General features: G+C 36.8%; 3 protein-coding genes across 7 annotated transcripts; 2 read left to right on the top strand and 1 right to left on the bottom strand.

The window, feature by feature from the left end:
- The first annotated feature begins 3851 nt into the window (after positions 1 to 3851).
- On the top strand, positions 3852 to 10748 carry LOC137953249 (ureide permease 1-like). 3 transcript variants are annotated; one of them, XM_068800550.1, is made up of 8 exons: positions 3852 to 4329; positions 7276 to 7576; positions 8355 to 8493; positions 8739 to 8907; positions 9083 to 9129; positions 9219 to 9340; positions 9697 to 10071; positions 10431 to 10748. In XM_068800550.1, the coding sequence occupies exons 1-8, from the start codon at positions 4310 to 4312 to the stop codon at positions 10587 to 10589; spliced, it is 1332 nt and encodes a 443-aa protein (XP_068656651.1). In that variant the 5' UTR covers positions 3852 to 4309; the 3' UTR covers positions 10590 to 10748. The 3 variants fall into 3 exon arrangements, with proteins under 3 accessions (XP_068656651.1, XP_068656654.1, XP_068656653.1); XM_068800553.1 differs by lacking the exon at positions 3852 to 4329 and adding an exon at positions 5836 to 5966; XM_068800552.1 differs by lacking the exon at positions 3852 to 4329 and adding an exon at positions 5991 to 6089.
- A 731-nt stretch (positions 10749 to 11479) lies between these two features.
- Positions 11480 to 13121, bottom strand: LOC137953894 (uncharacterized). 2 transcript variants are annotated; one of them, XM_068801442.1, is made up of 2 exons: positions 13027 to 13121; positions 11480 to 12307 (listed from the first exon to the last, which is right to left on the bottom strand). In XM_068801442.1, the coding sequence occupies exon 2, from the start codon at positions 12291 to 12293 to the stop codon at positions 11760 to 11762; it is 534 nt and encodes a 177-aa protein (XP_068657543.1). In that variant the 5' UTR covers positions 12294 to 12307; positions 13027 to 13121; the 3' UTR covers positions 11480 to 11759. The 2 variants fall into 2 exon arrangements, with proteins under 2 accessions (XP_068657543.1, XP_068657544.1); XM_068801443.1 differs by having other exon boundaries at positions 11480 to 12302.
- Positions 13122 to 13339: 218 nt separating this feature from the next.
- On the top strand, positions 13340 to 19360 carry LOC137953311 (uncharacterized). 2 transcript variants are annotated; one of them, XM_068800650.1, is made up of 17 exons: positions 13340 to 13673; positions 14388 to 14522; positions 15123 to 15173; positions 15351 to 15526; positions 15635 to 15712; positions 15846 to 15957; positions 16314 to 16398; positions 16485 to 16536; positions 16620 to 16681; positions 16772 to 16887; positions 16966 to 17087; positions 17168 to 17236; positions 17327 to 17384; positions 17496 to 17569; positions 18599 to 18647; positions 18764 to 18843; positions 18961 to 19360. In XM_068800650.1, the coding sequence occupies exons 2-17, from the start codon at positions 14399 to 14401 to the stop codon at positions 19021 to 19023; spliced, it is 1371 nt and encodes a 456-aa protein (XP_068656751.1). In that variant the 5' UTR covers positions 13340 to 13673; positions 14388 to 14398; the 3' UTR covers positions 19024 to 19360. The 2 variants fall into 2 exon arrangements, with proteins under 2 accessions (XP_068656751.1, XP_068656752.1); XM_068800651.1 differs by having other exon boundaries at positions 14384 to 14522.
- The last annotated feature ends 707 nt before the right edge of the window (positions 19361 to 20067 follow it).

The following is a 20067-nucleotide window of genomic DNA, read 5'->3' as shown; positions in this document are numbered from 1 at the left end:
ATGAGGACGCACAGTTTCTTCTCTAGTTCTCTTTCCTCTCTCAACGAGCATCTTTTGTCGAAAATTTCATCATTAGAAGCCATGTCTCTCTCCCCTCTCTCGTCGATCCTTTCTTCCTACAACTTTTGATGAGTAGGTTGAATAAGTGAGGGTATTCGATGTATTAAAAGATATGCCCAAGCCCACCCGACTAAGGAAGACCCACATATTTAAGAGTATTATAAGATGAGACACACAACCAAGGAAGACCCACAAAATGGGCCCAAGTACATAAGAAGTAGGACCCACAATGATTACCATGAACTGACATCATTATCACATCAGTTGGAATATCAAGAAAAACTCACAAAGACATCTTTATCTTATGGTCACGTCCTATAAGAGTTCTAGTTTGATTTATGTTTGTCTTTTATCTATATTGAGTCATTTAATTATGTTAGGACTTATCTTTAAGTGTTAGAGTTTGGGTGTAATTGGGACAAAAGTAGTTTTATTGTAATTAGATTCTACTACTTTTCTTTATTATAAATAAAGGGTCATGTAGACTTATTACAATAAGTCGATGAAGTATTTTTCTTTTCCATAAATTCAACATGGTATCAGAGAAGGTTCTGTGAGTTGACGTGGTCAACGCATAAAAGTAATGTGATCCTTTTCTCTAAACTTTAAACCCTAAGTCTAGGTTCGTAGTTATTTTTTTTTATCTCTACACAAGTAGTTTGCTTTGCATTTTTTAACCCTATACGTAGTTTTTCATATTTTAAATTATATATTGACGGAAAGATATTTGAGTCTAATTTCCAAAGAAAAATGATTTGTTTCAATTGGAGTTATCTACAGAGAGATATCGATATTTGAATGAGCAAAGGTCAGATTGCAAAAAGATTCGAGCAGCCGCAACGATCTTTAGATTCTGAGGTATTTTTTGCTATCAAGAACTAAACTTTATATGGATAAATATATATATCAAAATAAATATTTGTAAGTATATTATTTTAACTATTCAACCAATTTTTTATCTGACTTATCTACCAAGAGAAATTGATATTTGAAGCAGCAAAGGTCAGATTGAAAAAGAGGTTCAAGCCGCAGTAGAAAACCTCAACTTCCGAGGTATTTTATGCTATCAAGAAAGATGTTTTATATGGAAAATTATATATCAAAAGAAATATACCTAAGTATGTTTTCTTACCTATTCAACCAATTCTCGGTATGAATTTTTTATAAAGAGATATTGATGTTGGAAGAGTCAATGGTCATTCTAGAAAAACAGGAAAAACAGTACTTAGTTCGGCTAGATGACAGAGACCGAAATATATCAGATTATTTATCTTCTGATAATTATATTTTATGAAGTTAAGTTATACTTGGATGAAAGGTATTTAAGTCTAGTTTCAAAAGGGGAAAATTTTATGTCAATCTGATCGATATTTAAATAAATATTCGCATTGGAATAATCAAAGGTAAGGTATTCTGTTGTATTGAAAAATCCGAATTTATGCCCATTGTTTTGCGTCACTTTTTGAGTTGATATATCAAGAAAATATCTCACCTCTCCCTTGTTTAAGGGCTTATTTATACGTTTCTGTTATTTGGGTTTATTGCTATATGTTTGATATTTGGTTCAAGTTGGGATCACTGCCATTACCTCCCAACTTGAGGGGAGAAGTAGAAGAAGTACAAAAAAGTGGTATTTTATTCCATATGTTGTGGAAGAGCTTATGTGACCAAAATATTTAAGAAAAGGGGAGCACGAAAGATGAAGCTTCTGCATCTAAGAAAAAATATTTATATTGGATTATGATTATTTCATGGGTCCATCTACAAGGTTTATTATTTTGGTTCGTGTTATATGAGTTGGAAGATGGTCGAGTTATATACAGTTGCTACTATTATGTCTCTTTAGATGAATCATTATTATTGAAGAAGAGGTGACCTCAATATATGTTACATCACCGTGACGGAGGAGCTTATTACTACATCTTCTACCCATGAGGACATCTATGGTATTTTACCGTGATGGAAGAGTTTATTACTAACTCTATGTTATACCCCCATGAATTGGTATTTATTACTCCTACCACTTGAGAGTCGTTGTCCAGTGGAGGGACACAGTGATGGAGGAATTTTTTATTATTACACTTCCGAACAACATATAGACCCACTACCTATAGAAGATAGGAGTGTGTTGAACATCCAGCATATGGACCCACTACCTATAGAAGATAGGAGTGGCACTACCAATAGAAGATAAAAGTTAATCGACTGGATTAAAGAGCAATGTCATACGACTTGAAGTGATTATACTCTCATTTTTCTTATGCTAGTTGGGCCTCATGAACTAGAGTACCAGCGTGAGGGGGAGTATTGGAAGATCTGCCACATTATACAAAAAAATATTATATATATCATTTGCAACAAGCTGGGAGTTAATGTTGTTCTCTCACCCCGAGCTTGAGTGGAAGTGTTGGAAGATATGCCTAAACCCACACGACCAAGGAAGACCCACATATCTAAGAGTATTATAAGATGGGCCACACAACCAAGGAAGACCCACAAGATGGGCCCAAACACATAAGAAGTAGGACCCACAATTATTACGATGAGCTGACATCTTTATCACATCAGTTAGAAAGTAAAAAAGGACTCACAAAAACATCTTTATCTTATGGTCACGTCCTAGAAGAGTTCTAATTTGATTTATGTTTGTCTTTTATCTATATTGAGTAATTTAATTATACTAGGACTTATTTTTAAGTGTTAGAGTTTTGGTGTAATTGGGACAAAGATAATTTTATTGTAATTGAACTCTACTACCTTATCTATTATAAATAGAGTTTCATGTACATTGATTACAATAAGTCAATGAAGTATTTTTCTTTTTCATAAATTCAACACGGTGAGTAGAGTGCAATTCTACTAGGTTGAGTCGTTTGTCTAGGTGTTCATTAGTCAACAAAGCCCGACCCCATCAATGATAAGATACGGTTTGTAATGATTGCAAAGTTATACGGGGCTCTACTAGGGGTATTTGGTAAATTTGGACTTAAGTAAGTTTTTGTATCACTAGGACTAGTTCAATTGCTATGAGTTTTTTATAAAAATTTATATGTGCTATGAAACATTGTTGAATAAATTTATGTCATAATTAACTTTTGAATAATCGCTTAAATTAAGCAGACTTCAATTTGCTAGATTAGGACATCAAATAGAGGTTGGATTAGGCCGTTTCCTATTTTATGAAGTTGGGCGCCAACAACCCTGTTTCGCCCCGCCAGGATTCCTGGTTGCGCCCAACTCCATTTCGCCCTGCCAGAAGTGTTTGCTGGCGTGCTGCCTTATGTCTGAGCTGGCTGCTGGGGTTATTGTGCACCTTGTTGCTTGGCCATCCGTTTGGCAAGTTCAAGTGTATCTTCTTTTGCTGAAGTTGATCCCGGGCCATCCATATGTGTGCGCCCCTCTGTGCCGTGCCATTGCACTTGGCCTTGGCCGTTGCTTCTATTGTTGTGCACTGGACTTGCAAAGTCTTCCACTTTGGTGTTTGGCCACACCATGACTTTATCCTCCGTCTCACTAAGGCTATAAATAAGTTTCAAATTGCAAGGTACTTGGAGGAGGGGGGAGAGGAGAAGGAGAGGGAGAAGAAGGGAGGGAGGGAGGGAGATTTTTGTGCATGTTTTATTTCCTAATATTTATTATAATAAAAAATATGAAATTTATATATTAATTATTAAAAAAATCCAAATAATGAAGTACTTCGATGGACGAGTTTTCTGTTCACTTGTCATCCACCAGTTCATGCTTCCATTTCAAAAACGAACAGTAGAAGCTTTCTCCGTACTCAGCTTCCTGTTTAAACAGATTCTTACCTCTCGACCGTCAATCAAAGGCAAAAGATGAATCGGAGAATCTGAGCTTCTCATCAGTTGAAAATAAAGCCGCTTTTCCTTTTTGATTCAACCCTCCGCCGCTTCCGTGTAGATCTGGGCTGCTCAGATTCTCATTAGTTGAAAACTAAAGCCGCTTTTCATTTTTGATTCAACCCTCCGCCGCGTCCGTGTAGATCTGGGCTGCTCACCCATGGAAGAGGCAAATGTGTCAAGCTCACACATGCTTTGTGATCTCAGGTGACATCACGACATCTATTTAGGAGACTAGGTGGCAACACTTTCAGAGCGGGGACTACTTTTTTGTGTTTCTGTTGTCCGTTCATCGTCCTTCGCTTCGGTAACGCTTGTTGGGGGCAAGAACCAGGAATTTCAGCTCCTTTTAGCCTAACTAATACAGGCCTAATCTGTTGCCAGCTCAAATGAAGCAGTTTCTATTGAGGTCAGTAAATTCCATCTTCAGTCTTCCGAATTCGAATGGCCTTTCTATTGTTTTTCTTGATTGGAGATATCTTTCTTTTGTTCTTTTGCTCTCCGTGTTTATGGTCGGACTTGTCTTCTTTTCTTGATTGGAGATATCTTTCTCTCGTTCTTGCTCTCCGTTTTTATTGTCGGACTTGTCTTCTTTTCTCGATTATCATCATTGCATGAATCGCATCTGTTTAAGCAAACTTCAATTCATTTTATGCAAAACGGTATAACATAGCTTTCTCTTCACTTCCGATGAAAATGCTGCCATTTCTCTGCAACTTCCCCCGACGAACTGGTCTGACTGTGTTCCTGGGTAGGTCTTGAATTTGGGCATCGCCCGCACGCAAGCGGTTAGCAAAATTCCAACTGTTGAAATTATTCATAGAGAAGAAAATCCTTTTCAAGATCATCACTCCGACGGGGTAGGTGGGCTGAACGCTGAAACCTGTTCAGCAGATTGATCCCCTGAATCCACTCCAACCTGAGATCGCACCCGTGGACCCTTACAAAATACAAATTTATTCTCACCATATTGAATTATAAAATTATTTTTTTCTTTTCTTGGTTTTCAAAAAAATATTTTTTGTACTCAATCTGACTTCTCTTATACTCTCGAGTTAGAAATCCTTTTTTTTTTCTTTCAAAAAATCCCTTATTAAATTTTCTAGTCGGAGATCTAATGTTCAAATCTCCTTGAGAGTAGGGATTCCGGTAATCTTTAGAGATTAAAAACGAAAGTCAAAATCTATTTTGTCCTTCCACATTTATGGGTTCAAGCTTCGAATGATGAATTATTGGTTGCTCTAAATTAGTTTTTTAATAATTATAATTAAAAAACTCAATAGGATCAATGACAGATGGTTACATCTACCTATGATTTGAATATAGAAGAGTTGTAGAATGAGTTCAAAATGGAATGAATCGTGCAGCCGCCCTACGTGCCTCCACAATAATTGGCCAAGGGAATCGATGTTCAAGCCGTCAAGTTTCATCTCAATTTTCAATTATTTGTCCAAAGATTCTTATTTGTCAGCCATCTGGCTAGCTGGAGACTGTACTGGAAGACGCGTGATCCAAGTTCCCACTAGCGGTTACTAAATTTCTCCGCCCATGAAACTTTTCAAATAAAAATCTCAGTGATTGCAAGGGCCGGCTTTGTATTTTATTCGTATAAATCTCAAAGATAGATCGTGACAAACCCGAGAAACGGTGAAGAAATGATCCGTAACCGAGATTGCCACCAGAGATTCGTTCGCTTTGCGGCTATGATGGAAAAGCTCTTGAGTCAGCAGACTGACTCAAGTCCCATTTTTTTGGTTTACTAAGTAACGGCGACCCCGCATCTGTTGCCGTAATGATTGACTGTCCTCCACGTGGTCGTTGAAGATTCCAACAACAAACCAGATCATAATTACCGTGCAAAAGTATCTTTTACCAGTCTCGTTCAGTGAATACGCCCGTTTCCTCTTACATCCGGACTCCGGCAGATTGGGTATTCTTCCTTTTTTGTGTTGTTTGAGAGTTCTTGTCCGAGAGGTCGGAGACGAGACGAAGGGGTGATTGTTGTGTAGTTACAGAAGAAACCAAATTATTATTTTGAGGAAACCGGTGAGTAGTGTCGTTTGAGCTGGGCACCAAACGGGTGCTTGTTAAATTCAATAGAGCGAACTCAAAGGTTATTTTTTGTGTGGAACTTTTGGTCTCGTAGTCGCAGAGAGACGGTGGAGTCATGTAATGCATCTTGGTCTTTCTTCTGTTTTACAGTGTTTATTGCCATATCACAGACAACTCGTCGAGACTTGTTAGTGAGATTCCTCTGTTTTATTAATTCCTGGTTTTGAGATTTTTATGATTTTTTAACACTATCGAGTAAACCACTTTGACGCGGATGTCTTTTTTTCTTTTTGTATGAAAAACAATTCACTAAAAGACACACTGTTTTTTTTTTTTTTTTTTTCCTGGTTTTGTTTCTGCGGACATCTTCTTCATCTTTTCTTCGTAGTCGATCGTTTTTCATCTGATACTTCTTCTGGGTTCACGGTTGTAGTTCTTAACGGATTCGGATCTGCATCTGTTCATGGAATTTGCGTTTACCTGTTCATTTTCAGCTTATTCTTTCTTGTATTAGATCAAACACTACGAAAAAAAGGGAACTGCCTCAGGTTAACCGAGGCTCGAATCAGTCGTTTTTTGCAGTTTCTAATCTTCTTACGCTTTTTTGTTTTTTGTTTTTTTGGGTCCATTTTAGAAAGTTTTATATGCTTTTCCATCTGCGTCAATTGGATTTCTTTTCTCATTTGCTGAGTCGAGGCTAGCAGTCACTTTCTCTAGTCCTAGTTTGTTCTTCTTGGGGTTTAAAGGAATCAGATTTTAGAGGTGTCGTCCCTGGTTTACAGTAGCGTGTTTATAGAGTTTTCTGATTTTTTCTTTTCATATGTTACTTTATTAGTTCTTTCTATTTTGGCACGATTTTCATTTTTACCTGATTTAGAAGATTGGTGTGAAATTTGAAAAGATTAAGACAAATGCTTCGCTTCAATGGTCTCTGGACTTCATCTGCCTGCAAAAGAGTGTCATGTTTTTCTGAGCTTTCCGGCTTTGTTGCATTTTCTGGTTGTTAAGAAGGGTTGGCGCTCAGCAGTTTCTGAAACGAGTGGGTGCCAAAATTTGAAAACAGGCTCCTTACTTTCAATTCCTCTGCAACTTGCCAAGCCAACAAAAAACAGTAACTTGATTTTTCAATGTCATAGTGACAGATTTACATATGGAAAGCTTAAGGACAAGATTTAGTTGTTTTCTCCTTTCATTCGAGTTAACTGCATATCTAGCTGTATTGCATGGCCTCTGAGGTAAACTAGGTCTGGAAGGACCTGAAACAATTTACTGATTGAATGTTTTCTCAAATCACATCTTGCAGGTTTTCTAGTTTGATTTTTACCCCAACTGAGGATACTGAGGATACTTTGTTATCCGGATTAACAATGTTTGTGGTGGAAGATAGGGGAGGAGCCATAGCTTTGATGTTGGCTGCCCTCCTGTTCTTGGGTACATGGCCTGCCGTTTTGACTCTCTTAGAGAGGAGAGGTCGGCTTCCTCAACATACTTATCTCGACTACTCCTTCACAAATCTTCTGGCAGCAGTGGTTATTGCTTTGACAATTGGTCAGATTGGGGAAAGCACACCTGATATGCCAAATTTCCTTACCCAACTTTCTCAGGTGAGCCTTTTATTCATGTTTTGTGATCTAGCTATTAAGAAAGAAAAATGATTCCTTTCTTCTTTGTTATTAGATTGTTATGAACTGAGGCCGTGAGTTTTAAATGGACAAAAGAATGACACATTGGTCAGATTAATTGTAGCTGAAACCTTTCTCTCTAAAAGAGCAAAGCACTTCCTCACTTTGAAATCACTTCTAATTAGAAATAACCCCCTGAAGTTAATCTCACTCTGTTTAAATTATCACAATCACGTTTGCTTTTCTCATATAGATACACAAACAAGACACGGTGATTTTTTTATTTTAATAGCAAATATATGGAAAATTAACAAAGTTAGAGATACACAAATTGTGTTTATCTGTACGTTCATCCTTAGATTTTTCCTGCTTCTTTTTACTTGTTATACAACTTGAGTCGAGTAACTAAAGCTGATGCATATCCTTGTGGGAGAAGACCACAATCAAGTGAATGTTAAAATAGTATGTTATTATCTTACTTTATGAGGAGTTTCTCTACTACGAAATTTGAACGTATGGCTCCATCTATCTGTTTTTCTCATGGTGTTCTCTATGAAATTAATTTAGAATCTTATGCAGTGGATTCTAATTTAGTGTGTGTAGTGTTGACTGTATTCGAGCTGGACCCGGAAAGATGTTGGATAAGATTTCAATTACATTTCAAATTGGGGTCCAAATGCAATCAAAATTGAACGGATTATAATATATTATTCCATTTTATAGATATTTCCTCTGAATTATTTGGGTATTTGACATGCAGGATAATTGGCCTTCTGTTCTCTTTGCAATGGCGGGTGGTTTATTTCTCAGCCTTGGAAATCTTGCTACACAATATGCATGGGCCTTCGTTGGTTTATCGGTAACTGAAGTTATCACAGCCAGCATCACTGTTGTTATAGGTACATGTTCTCCTGACCTTACTGTTTCTCCCATAGACATAGTTAGTATAATTGAGATCAATATCTGCACCAACATGTTAACATACTATTTTGTTCTTATTCAAGAGCTATAGTTCATCAGTTCTACCATTACAAGAAAATAGACTTCATTTCTTTAGATACCAGACTATTGATTTTTTAGTTTGTATTCTTCCAGTAGCCCTTTAACTGTTGCTGAACTTAAAAACTTTCTGAATTGATCACAGGCACAACCATGAACTATTTCTTGGATAATCGGATCAATAGAGCTGAGATTCTTTTCCCTGGGGTTGGGTTCTTCCTAATTGCAGTTTGCCTTGGATCAGCAGTTCACTCCTCCAATGCAGCTGATGATGAAGCAAAACTTAACTCGAGTGGTTATAAGAATAAGACCTGGTATACTTCTTCAGCCTGTGTAAATCTGTGTGAATATTTATCAATCTGAATTTGTCATCTTAGAACTAGTATTGTGTATTCTGTAATTTATTTTCTGTCCTTAATTCTCATGTATGCTGTCATTCAATACCGCTTCTTTTCTTTGTTTAATCTTTGCTCTTTCTTCCTTTATTAGGATCAATGAAAAGCCAGGGATGATGAGCAAGGAAAACCGAAACAAAAGTAACTCCTTCAGAGATTGAACCACAGTATTTGACCATTTAGTACTAAATGGATAGGGTAAATTCTAACCATTGAATCTTTTCATGCAGATGTGACAAGGGATGTAGAGAAAGCAAGTAATTATGACACAGATCCCATGGACAATTCCATCAAAGCAAAAGCTGGAACTGCAGACTTCATACTGGAGCTTGAGAACCAAAGAGCAATCAAGGTCGGTAACATTTTTGTATGATCCAGCAATTTGTCTTCTTGGTAATTCAGTCTCTATTTCAGTCTATTGACAGAGGATTTTTCCTCTGTTTTAATGTTTACCATTCATCAGGGTGACAGGCTATGGTCCATCTTTAGTAGAACTAACCTTAATTATTGTGCATGTGGAGACTCAGTCTACTCATCTTTAGTTGATTGTGTCAGTGCTGTAAACGTCTATTTGATGTTGCTCACTCTGTTTCCTTTAGTTCCATTTCCAGAATGAGCTATCATAACAGTCTACGAGTTAAAAGTTACACGATGATATAGTATTCTGCCTTCTTCATGAATATCTACTTACAATCTTATAATATGCAGGTTCTGGGCTCAAACATTTTCGTTGGACTAGGTATAACTTTCTTTGCTGGCATTTGTTTCTCACTCTTCTCCCCAGCGTTTAACCTGGCCACAAATGACCAATGGCATACACTAAAAGAAGGAGTTCCTCATCTGGTGGTTTACACTGCATTTTTCTACTTCACCATCGCTGGTTTCACAGCTGCCTTTATCCTTAATATCTACTTCCTATACAAACCTGTACTTGGGTTGCCGAAATCTTCATTCCGTGCATATTTGAAGGACTGGAATGGTAGACATTGGGCACTTTTGGCTGGGCTTTTATGTGGTTTTGGGAATGGTCTTCAGTTCATGGGTGGTCAAGCTGCAGGTTATGCTGCGGCTGATGCAGTTCAGGTCAGTTAATTAGATAAATTTTTTGAAATGTTCGAGTCCTTGGATTCCACTTAGTGTCTGAATCATATGATAAATGACCAATTGTCCAACTCGCAGATGTCAAAGCAGTTTGAAAATGAGATAAAATATGGGTTTGTTGCATTAGAAATCCTGATCTTCAGACCTTACATGTTCTAGCTTCATCAATTGAGAATATTTCCAGCCATCTTTACATCTGACTTCTTCATGAGGCTTATGTGCACGAACTTTAATCTGCATATACCAATAGGATATTCTGTGTTCATATATGAATACCCTGTACAGAGTTTTCCATGACCATCTTTCACTAAAATGTAATATTTTACGTTGAATCTTAACAGGCTTTGCCACTGGTTAGCACGTTCTGGGGTATTTGCCTGTTCGGGGAGTATCGGAAGTCGTCGAAGAAAACTTATTTTTTGCTAGTGACCATGCTGCTCATGTTTATTGTGGCAGTGGCAGTTCTCATGGCTTCGTCTGGACACAGGAAGACGTCGTAGATGTCTGTGGCCAAGGCCCAAGAGCATTGTTTCTTCTCGTCCAACTAGTACTTTCTGCTTGCGCAGTTCACCCGTTTTTATGGAGATTAGTATGTAAATATATCTCTTCCTTTAGTATTTAATAAAAAGTCAGTCGATTGATTATCTATACAAATTAAATCTATCTCGCAGTACGGCTGACGAACTTACTCCGATATTTCCTTATTTTCTTTTAGGAACGCTTCAACTTTTCTCAAAAACACAGGAAGAACAATTTCCTATTTTCAAAAGGCTTTTCAAACCTCAAAAATTTTTCTTCGTTTTTCTTCCAAACCCTTGACCGTCCAGATATGTAATTGATTTGATCTGACCGTTCAGATCCATAACGACACGACCTAACCGTTTAGATTTGTAACTCTTCAATCTGGTTCAAGATCTATCAATTCTGATCTTGATCCATCCCAATGGTACGATTGATCTGATAAAAAACTCATCCTGTTATGGCCTCATATGTCACACATGTGACATACAGGGCCACCCAAACACACGTTTAAAGTTTACGAGTTGTAAGGAGCCGTGGTCACCGAAATTCCAAGTCTGATGGCTTGAGTCAGCCCCATGACTCACCTAGACTTGAATCCAAGCTGATCCAGCAGAGTCAGCCGGGGTGAATCGACACAAAACATTTGACTGTGCCTCTCTATTTCCTCTCGAACTAGAAGAACCAGAGGAACTAGATTAAAAGATCAAGGATCAACTGAAACAGGAAATGGGCAAACATTCTTTGCCAGAAGCTCGGCCTCTGTCATTCCTCTCTAACCTCAGAGCTTTCTGTGCTAGCTCAAAGTTTGGTTTCAGAACAACTCAAAGAGAATCATATTTCAGTATTTTTAAAGGCTCAATTATGAAGAAGCTAATTTGCCAAATGGATTTATGCTCGACTCAGGGTACTGCAGATGACAATCATGTAATAACAAATGCTTCAAAGTCTAATACATTGATCATCTCTATTCATTTTTTTTTTTTTTTTTCATGTAAAGACAAGCACCAAAACATGAGAACCTCTCAGCAAGGATATAGGAAACCTTAATCCATGCTTGCACTAGCTGCTCCAAATGCCAAATTGGCAATGATCTATGACTGGATATTCAACAGATAGATACAAATTAACAATATCATAGACATGGAATATCAAGAATTTGCGTCCAGTTTCAACCGGATTTTTAAAGAACAAGAACCGCAAGGAAGAATTATGGACGTCAATCCAGATCCTGTAGCAAGTAGTACCTTTTTTCCACTTGCTTGAAATGTGAATCCCATATGACTGAGCTCGCCAGAACTGAGCGAAATATAATCACCACATCTACACTGATAAAATAGCTCAAAAACTTCCCCACTTTCTTCTTCCATCATCATCTCCTCTAACTGAACATCATCCGCAACTTCAAGATCTAATCTTGATGCTTTCAGCTCTATATCATAAACTGCACGGGACTTTGAGTCACTCAGAATCTCCCAAGCCTTCTGCACCTTGAGAAATCTCTCATTAAGTTCATTGCAGGAACTGAAACTGTCGAGCTTGAGTTGCAGTTTATCTGGATGGCAGTTAAGGATGGAAGCTTTATAACAAGCTCTAATCTGGTCATAACTTGCATCTTCTTTCACAGAGAGGATTTCATAATAGGTCTTTTGGAAAGAATTATCTAAACCTATGCACGATGACATTTTTCTGGTCTGACCTTCACCAACGAAAATTTAGACAAAAAAACAGTATATATTAAATAGGGAATATGATTAGAAGGTCAAGGGTAGAGGACAATATCAGTAGCAGAAGAATGGAGCAACTCAAAAGACACTCTTAACAGGTACACAACAAAAGAGCAATTAACTTCCATGATCAAAAGATGCCCAAAACATATTGAAGTCATCTAATTGGTTCCCTAATTGAAAAACTGGTAGCTCCATGAGCAGACATTCTAAAAAAGCTTTATTTTCTGTAGGAAATCATAAAGCCTGAAGAGAAGGCAGTGAATTTGTGTCTTTCACAATCTTTAAATGTCTACGGACCTTTAATTCATTGATCATACGTGAGGGGTAAAAACAAGGAGAGCTACAACCATCACATTACATATATAAAAAAATATCAAATAAACCCAAATTTATACGCTCTTTTATCAACAAAAAAAAAAAACCCAAGTTAATAATGCCCCAGCGTAAACCATCCAGAAAAAAAAAAAAAGACAAGAGAAAGAGGGTTGAGGAATGCGAGAGGTCTAGATAAGAGCTGATGACAGAAGACCTGATTAATGCGGCGGCAAGGCTAGAGAACCCTACCTTTCTCAACAATACGAAAAAATTTAACCTGATTCTTCACAAATCCAGAACTCGTACAGAAACGCAACCACACTAACCATCAGAAGCAAAAAGACAGAGGTAAAGAGAAAGAGAGGGAACGTACTCAGTCAAAATTGCGGGAGGAGGAAGAGAAAGGATCGCGTGCAGGTGCTAGAGCGGTGGAACCGCTGAACATCGGGCTCGAGCGGAAGACGAAGGGAGAGATTTTATTGTGAGTGGCAGGTTTTGTAATAATTGTCAAATATAAGAAAAGCCGGCAGAGTTCATGACAGGGGCATAAAAGCAACTTTCATGATATTAAGGATCTGTTAGCATTAATTTAGAAAACAGGGGTATAACTACAAATTTAAAATGATATAGGAATATCTTCGCAAATCGCAATTAAATGAGAAGGCACTTTCTGCCGCGCTCCCTCTTTCCCGCCATTTTCTTACGCAACAAGAGGAATACCAAATCAGTTCAGTGCTCAGTCGAAGAACGACCCTCGGCGTTCGATTTTTCCTCATAAAATTGGAGGAGGGCTCTGCAGCGAGGAGGTTCCAGATAAAAGAGGGTTTTTTCCTTCGGCAAAAGTTGATTTGCCATCTTCCTTCCCTCCTTCTTCTGTTGTTTTTCTTCGCTCTTTCCTGTTGACGTCCCATTTTTCTCTCCTTTTCTGCAAATAACCCTGGAAGATACCTTCACAGAGGCCTGCGTCAATTTATTTTCTTCCAGATACTCGATCCGGAGATTTCAAAGAGGAGATTCCAGGTAAAAATCCTTTTCTTCTTTTAAATGAAAAATAGATCTAAACATGTCGCCTGCCACTGCATGTCTGTAAGCCCACCCAAGTGTGCATCTTTATCTCTTGTTTTATTGATTACAGAAAGTAAAATTCCGAACACTAACTCTGGCATTTGCGCAAGGGGAATTGGCATTTAAAATGCAGCTTGTGTGCAGTGGAGAAGCGATATTACTAAGCTGTTTCATATGGATTTGTATGACATGAATGGCGTTTATGGAATTGGCATGGTGTGAGTGGGTTTGAGTTAATGCGTAGTATTTGATCAGAATGGGGTTTTTTGTTACTGGGCAAGATTTTTCTTGTCAATTGTATCATAAAGTATGGTCTCAATTCTTTGAATGCAATTTCTCTGTTTCTCTGTCTCTGTCTCTGTCTCTCTCTCCCCATTTCCTGCTTTTTCTTTTCATTCTCTATTTGTATTGAGTAGAGTACAAGCAAATCCACAATTATACATTCCATGTTTATAGACACAGTAAGACATTTTATGTCTTTGATGAAATTGTCCATACATTCTTTTCTTTCTTTACCAAATCCTGCATATACTTGGATTATTTTCTAGTCCTATCATCAGTTCAATTTCAATTATATGCATAACTATATGTTTTTTCATAATTGAAAGACATGTCATTTATAAAGTAGATCTCATAAGTTCACTGTTTTTTTTTTTGTTCTGAAGTCAGGATTTTGAAAAATGAACAAAGGTGAAACTGAAAATGGAAGAGATGATATGTTAGTTGATGAACGTGCACCTGAACAGATGCAAGAGGAAACTTTTGAAGAAGGGTTTAATGCTGATTATCTGAAAGTGTATTATGGTATTCTGATTTTGATTAAAAGTTTCGTTTATTCTTTGGCCTGACTTGCACAATTAATTTCACTTAGATTCAGTAGGAACAACAAAAGTAGGCTTCATGTTTTTGTTTCATGAATATATGAAAGAACCCTCTATTTATTGAAAAAGAATTCCCTGTGATTCTTATATTGGTTCTTCAAGTGGTTAGAAGTCTTCTCCATGGTTCTTGATGAATTAAATAAACATATCATTTGGATAAGATCTGTATCTGCTTCTTGTTTGTTGAATCTAAATTGAATTACTTTCCCCTTGTCTTAGACTGGATAGACTATTCTTTCTTATTTTTCCTGTACATTTTGCAGCACACATACTAATGTAGATAGCCTATTTATATTGCTAGAAGACTGCCATATCCGCCAATAAAAGTATAAAAAAGTTCCAATGTGAGCAAAGCTGATTAAAATTGATGCTCATGTAAAAAGTATTCAAATTCTTCCTAAAGTTATGGTTAAATGATCTCTCTGTCAGATGCTCCTTATGGTACAAAACTTAGTTCTATAGGACACAAATGAGGTGAATTGTTTTGACAGCTGAAGATGAAGGTTTTTCTTTTTCTTGACAGGAAAGCTGTTCCCACATGCTGAAGTTTTCAAATGGATGTCATATGGAAATGGTAGTTGTAATTTGTGCCATTCTTATCCTATTTTCAACAAAAGCTTGATTCTTATGCTTTCTGGATGTAAATTTACTTTGCCTAACAAATAACAGAAAAAAAAACTTTCCCTTTACTGTGCATAACTTACACTCCTTTTCTTTTATTTCAGTAATATTTTGATCTTATACTGTGTAGATGGAAAGCATCCAGCTTGTGATGAATCATACTTTGGCCGCAGAGAGTTCTCTTTCACTCTAGAAAATGATATATACCTAAGATTTCTGTCATTCAACAATGCAACTGAAATGGAAAATGCCATCAAGGAGAAGTGCCCTGTTAAAATTGATATTGGACCTGTATACAGTGTAGATGTATGATTTTTTTAAATTGCTTTGTTGGGAATTCAGTTGATGGTTAATGGTTTCACAAAAGTCCTACTTAGGTATCTCACAAAATTTTCTCAAATGGTTATGTTACAGCCAGCAAAAAGACATGCTTATGCTCAGGGCACTAATTGTGTTTTCATGCCAGTGGAGAGGGAGCTTGTTTTTGACATAGTAAGCCATTCAGTCCTTCAATAAAATTGTCTTGTACATAGAGGTTCAGTCTAAGCTAATTTATTTTCTTCTGCAAATGGGATTTTTCTGGAGAGATCTGGTAGCTAATTTCTAAATTCTTGTTCCCTGACAGGATATTTCAGATTATGATGATGTTCGGTACTGCTGTTCGGGAGCAGATATCTGCTTAGATTGCTGGCCTTTGATGACCATTGCTATTAAAATGATGGATACTGCTCTCAGAGGTCAGAATATTTTTTATTTTTTATTTTGCTTTGTAGTGCATGGAATCTTTAGGTGGTTGTTGCATAGAAGAACCAACAACTGCCACTTCTTTGGTGAACGTGATGGAGTCTTTGTCAGTGTACGATGGGCTTCACATCAATTGAGGCTTTTTAGATTGACTGGGAGTTTTCTCCATTTTGTGTTGAGGAGCCTGATGTCCCGACCAGGCAGTGTAGGTTTGACTCTTGTAAATGGATGTGGACATTCTGTGCCACATTCTTTTGCCACCATTTTCTTGTTAGTCCACTATTCATGTCTTTAAGAGTTTCATTAACTTCAATTTGTGCAAGTTATGAGATAAGTATCGGCAGTGCAGAGGATTTTGGTTTCAATCACATTCTATGGGTCTATAGTGGCCGTCGAGGGGTTCATTGTTGGGTTTGTGATGGAAGAGCCAGAAGGTATTAAACAAGTATATTACACTGAAACATGTCTAAATATTAGATGTGGCAACAATATGATAGTAAAGATCATTGTTTTTCTTCAGATTAACTAATGAGCAGAGAGCAGCAGTTGCAGAGTACTTCAGGGTATATAAGGTAGTATTCAACTGAGATGTGAATTTGAGTGCTGAATCTCTCTTTTTCTTCACCTCCTGATAATGGTTCCTGGTCTGCTCCAGGGGAGTGAAAACAGTGATAAAAAGTTGTCACTACCGGGTCAATCTCTTCATCCTTTTCTGGAGTAAGTATTGATCTATATCACAAGAGCTACTTTACCTATTAATAAATTGTTCCAATTACTTCTCTGCTTAAATCCTATTATGCTTTGTAGAAAATGTTACACAGATGTGCTGAAGATCTTCTTTGAAGAAATACTGATAGGTAGACAGAGCTTATTTGCCTCTCAGGAGAGATTGGACAGGATCCTTGATTTGATTCCTGATGAGGGTAAGAACTGTCTCTTGTTGTGGAACCTTTACTCTGACTACACCTTTCTTTATATTATTGTCTGTGACTATTTTGCAGCTATTTCTTCTGAACTTCGGACTAGGTGGCTTGAAAATCGTCAATTATCCACATCCAAAGAAGACATAAACAGGGTTAGGTGGAACCAGCTAAAACATTTGTTGCAGTCTGGCAAGCAGAAGGTGAGTTCCCTTGTTGCTTTCTCAGAATTCAGTTTGTTTTGTACACCTAAACCTTCTGTTTGTTGTTGTTAATGTTCAAGGCCCCGGGGCTTCGTAGATGTGTTGAAGAGATTGTTTTCTCATATACCTATCCAAGATTAGATATGGAGGTTTGTTGGCATTTTTACCCTTTTCCAGATTAAAACTGTAATATTTCAGTGAAGTTTCTTTTTGGATGACATTTTTCTTGTTTCTTATAGGTTTCAAAACACATGAATCATTTACTGAAGGCTCCTTTCTGTGTGCACCCAAAAACTGGTAGCTTCTCTTCTATATATTCTAATCTGTATTTATTTTGGATTATTTCCTCTATGGTTTTGTTACATGCTTTCAAATTTTGATTGATACTTGCTGCTCTTAATGTCTTAGGTCGTGTATGTATTCCTATTGATCCTAACTATTGCGATGATTTTGATCCTACATCTGTACCAACACTTTCCAAGGTAAGCAAAATCATGGCTAAAGGTTTTATCAGAGCAACTGGTCATGCTTCCAACTTAATTTTGCATTAGTTAGTGTTTTGGAACTTCTACTTAAGGACATTAATTATCTTGAAGGTTTCGATATTTCTTCCAGTTTACTGATTAAAACCTTTTTTAACTAATATAAAAATAAATTTTTTTGAAAGCAGATTTCTCTGATAAGAATGGTGTTGGGTAGTATTCTTGGCAGAACTGACATATTTTTGGAATTTACACTTGAGCACTCATTGTAATCAGTCACGGACTTGCAGTAAAATTTGGCCAGCCTTGTCCTTTGAAGATGCCACTGAAGTATATAACGTGTCTGTTAGTCATAGATAGTACCTTCGACCTCACTGCACCTTTTCCAATCACCTGACCTTTCTTCATTATATTAGTCGGATGTTTCTCAATGAATGGGAAAAAGGCATCATCAATTGCTCTCAACTGTATTTGTAGAATCAGACCTCTACTTTAGGTAAGATTGTGATAGAAAAACATCACCATGTCTACACTTACTGCTAAGCTGTCATTTGTGTTGGATAATTAGTAAAGTTCTTTGCTAATTGACCAATTCATATTAGTGAAATTCTATATGGCATTTCTTTTGCCTCAAGCTTTGTAAAATCCTGGAAACTTTGGCCACGGTTGAATTTTAAGGTTCTTTTTTCTGAACCTGCAAAGAAGCATAGATATCAATTAATTGCAATCTGCTGCTTGTTTGTAAGATTCTGTCAATCATCATCATAGGGCATTGTCTAGCCAATTTTGGGGTTGACTACATGAATTATCCTATTATCTACTTTTTCAATTTGCCTGCTCTTGTGCTAGGCTGCCTTTAATGTCTTTCCTATAGCATGGCAGACAGTCAAATATTGAACTCATTTAAGATTTCTAGTAACGGAAGCAACTGCAAAATCGTTTAAATGTGAAGTTAAATATCACTACCTTATTTTTAAAAAAAATCACTACCTTCAAACTATTAACAGAGGTATCATTATAAAAATGCAGCTCTTGGGGGAGCTCAACTTAGGAGGACTAAATGGAGATACCATCAACGGTATTCTTTTTACCTTGAATATATAAATGATGACATCACTGTTTTATTACTGTTCAATTATGCTGCCTGATCTTAACCTTGGAATAACTTGTTCTCACTTTCTTTGTTGATGATAGAATGGGAAAGAACTTCACTGAGCAAATCGGTCCATTTCTTCCTAACATCCTTCTTGCAGCCACTATTAAAATCTTGCAAGGTCAACATTGAACCCCAATTTTTCCCTTGGTCTTTCTTATAAGGAAAGGAATAGACTTGCTATGCAGCTATAGCATTCCATTTACCAGTTTTCTAATATATGTTTTATGTGCTTCAGGACGAGATGGAAAGTGCGTATAATGCAAAAATTCAACAGTCAAAGAATTCCTTAACCTGGTAAAAATTATGTTCGAGTCGCAGACCCGTGGAAGCCAATCTTGTTGAGATCAGCAACCATTTTTCTCATTGGTTCTTGGGAGCAGATGTGGAAAAACTTTAGCATTAAACTGTATTCAATGACAGTTTCCTCTAGTACATTTATGTTATCTTATTGTAATTCCACATGGCTTCTGCTTGAAGTTTGTCACAAGACCCAAATAGACTACCAGATGCATCTTGATTTGTAACAATTATTGGTAAACCATACAGAGTTTTGTGCAATGTAAGATGAATGCAATTTGAAAATGCATGGTTATTTGCAGCTGGAAGACAGCTGGCTTCATTGGAAATGAGATTTCCTTACCTGAAGCTTTTCTTGATTGAGCTTGACAATAGTCATGGTTTGATGGTTTGCTATATTGGTTATGCAATTTTGTACATTTTGGTGCTAAATGCAGTCAATTGGATACATGAGTCACTAATGGTTTCTAGAAACATATTTGATATTACTAATGGTTTGTTTGACTCTAGGGGTGGGTGTCAGGTCAGCTTTAATGGAAAACCCCACTCAACTTGAAAAACCTGGGTTGGGGAAACTATGAAATCCATGCATGTAATCAATTTTGTATTTGGTTGGGTGTAATGAGCCACATCAATTAATACAAAATCAAATATGTTTTGCATCTTTACAAATAGTGGTGTCAATTTTGCTAACAAGTCATATTGAGACCCCAAAAATCCAATGCCATATGTCGATATATTACTTTGGGACGTATTTTGGGAAAAATAAAATAAAAATATTAAAACCCAATTCATACTATCAGAGAACTTAATCGGGTTATTTTTTATTTGTCAATTTAGTTCAAATGAACAAGACATGCTCATTCCAAAATATTTAATGCGATTAAGTTCTCTTAAGTTCTCTCAGGGTCTGTTTGGAACCCATAGAAAAGAAAATGAAAATTTGATTATTATTATTCCCAAAAATAGTTAGTAAATTTTTTTTTATTATTATCTAATTTTCACTAACTATTCTTAGAAATATTAATAATCAAATTCTCATTTT

The sequence above is a fragment of the Aristolochia californica genome, unplaced genomic scaffold (assembly GCF_029961685.1).
Source record: "Aristolochia californica isolate CCGP_79_NKW_82.1479 unplaced genomic scaffold, dmAriCali1.0.hap1 SCAF_16, whole genome shotgun sequence".
Taxonomy (NCBI): domain Eukaryota; kingdom Viridiplantae; phylum Streptophyta; class Magnoliopsida; order Piperales; family Aristolochiaceae; genus Aristolochia; species Aristolochia californica.
Note: the sequence above shows the minus strand (reverse complement) of the source record. Positions and strands in the feature narration are given on the sequence as shown.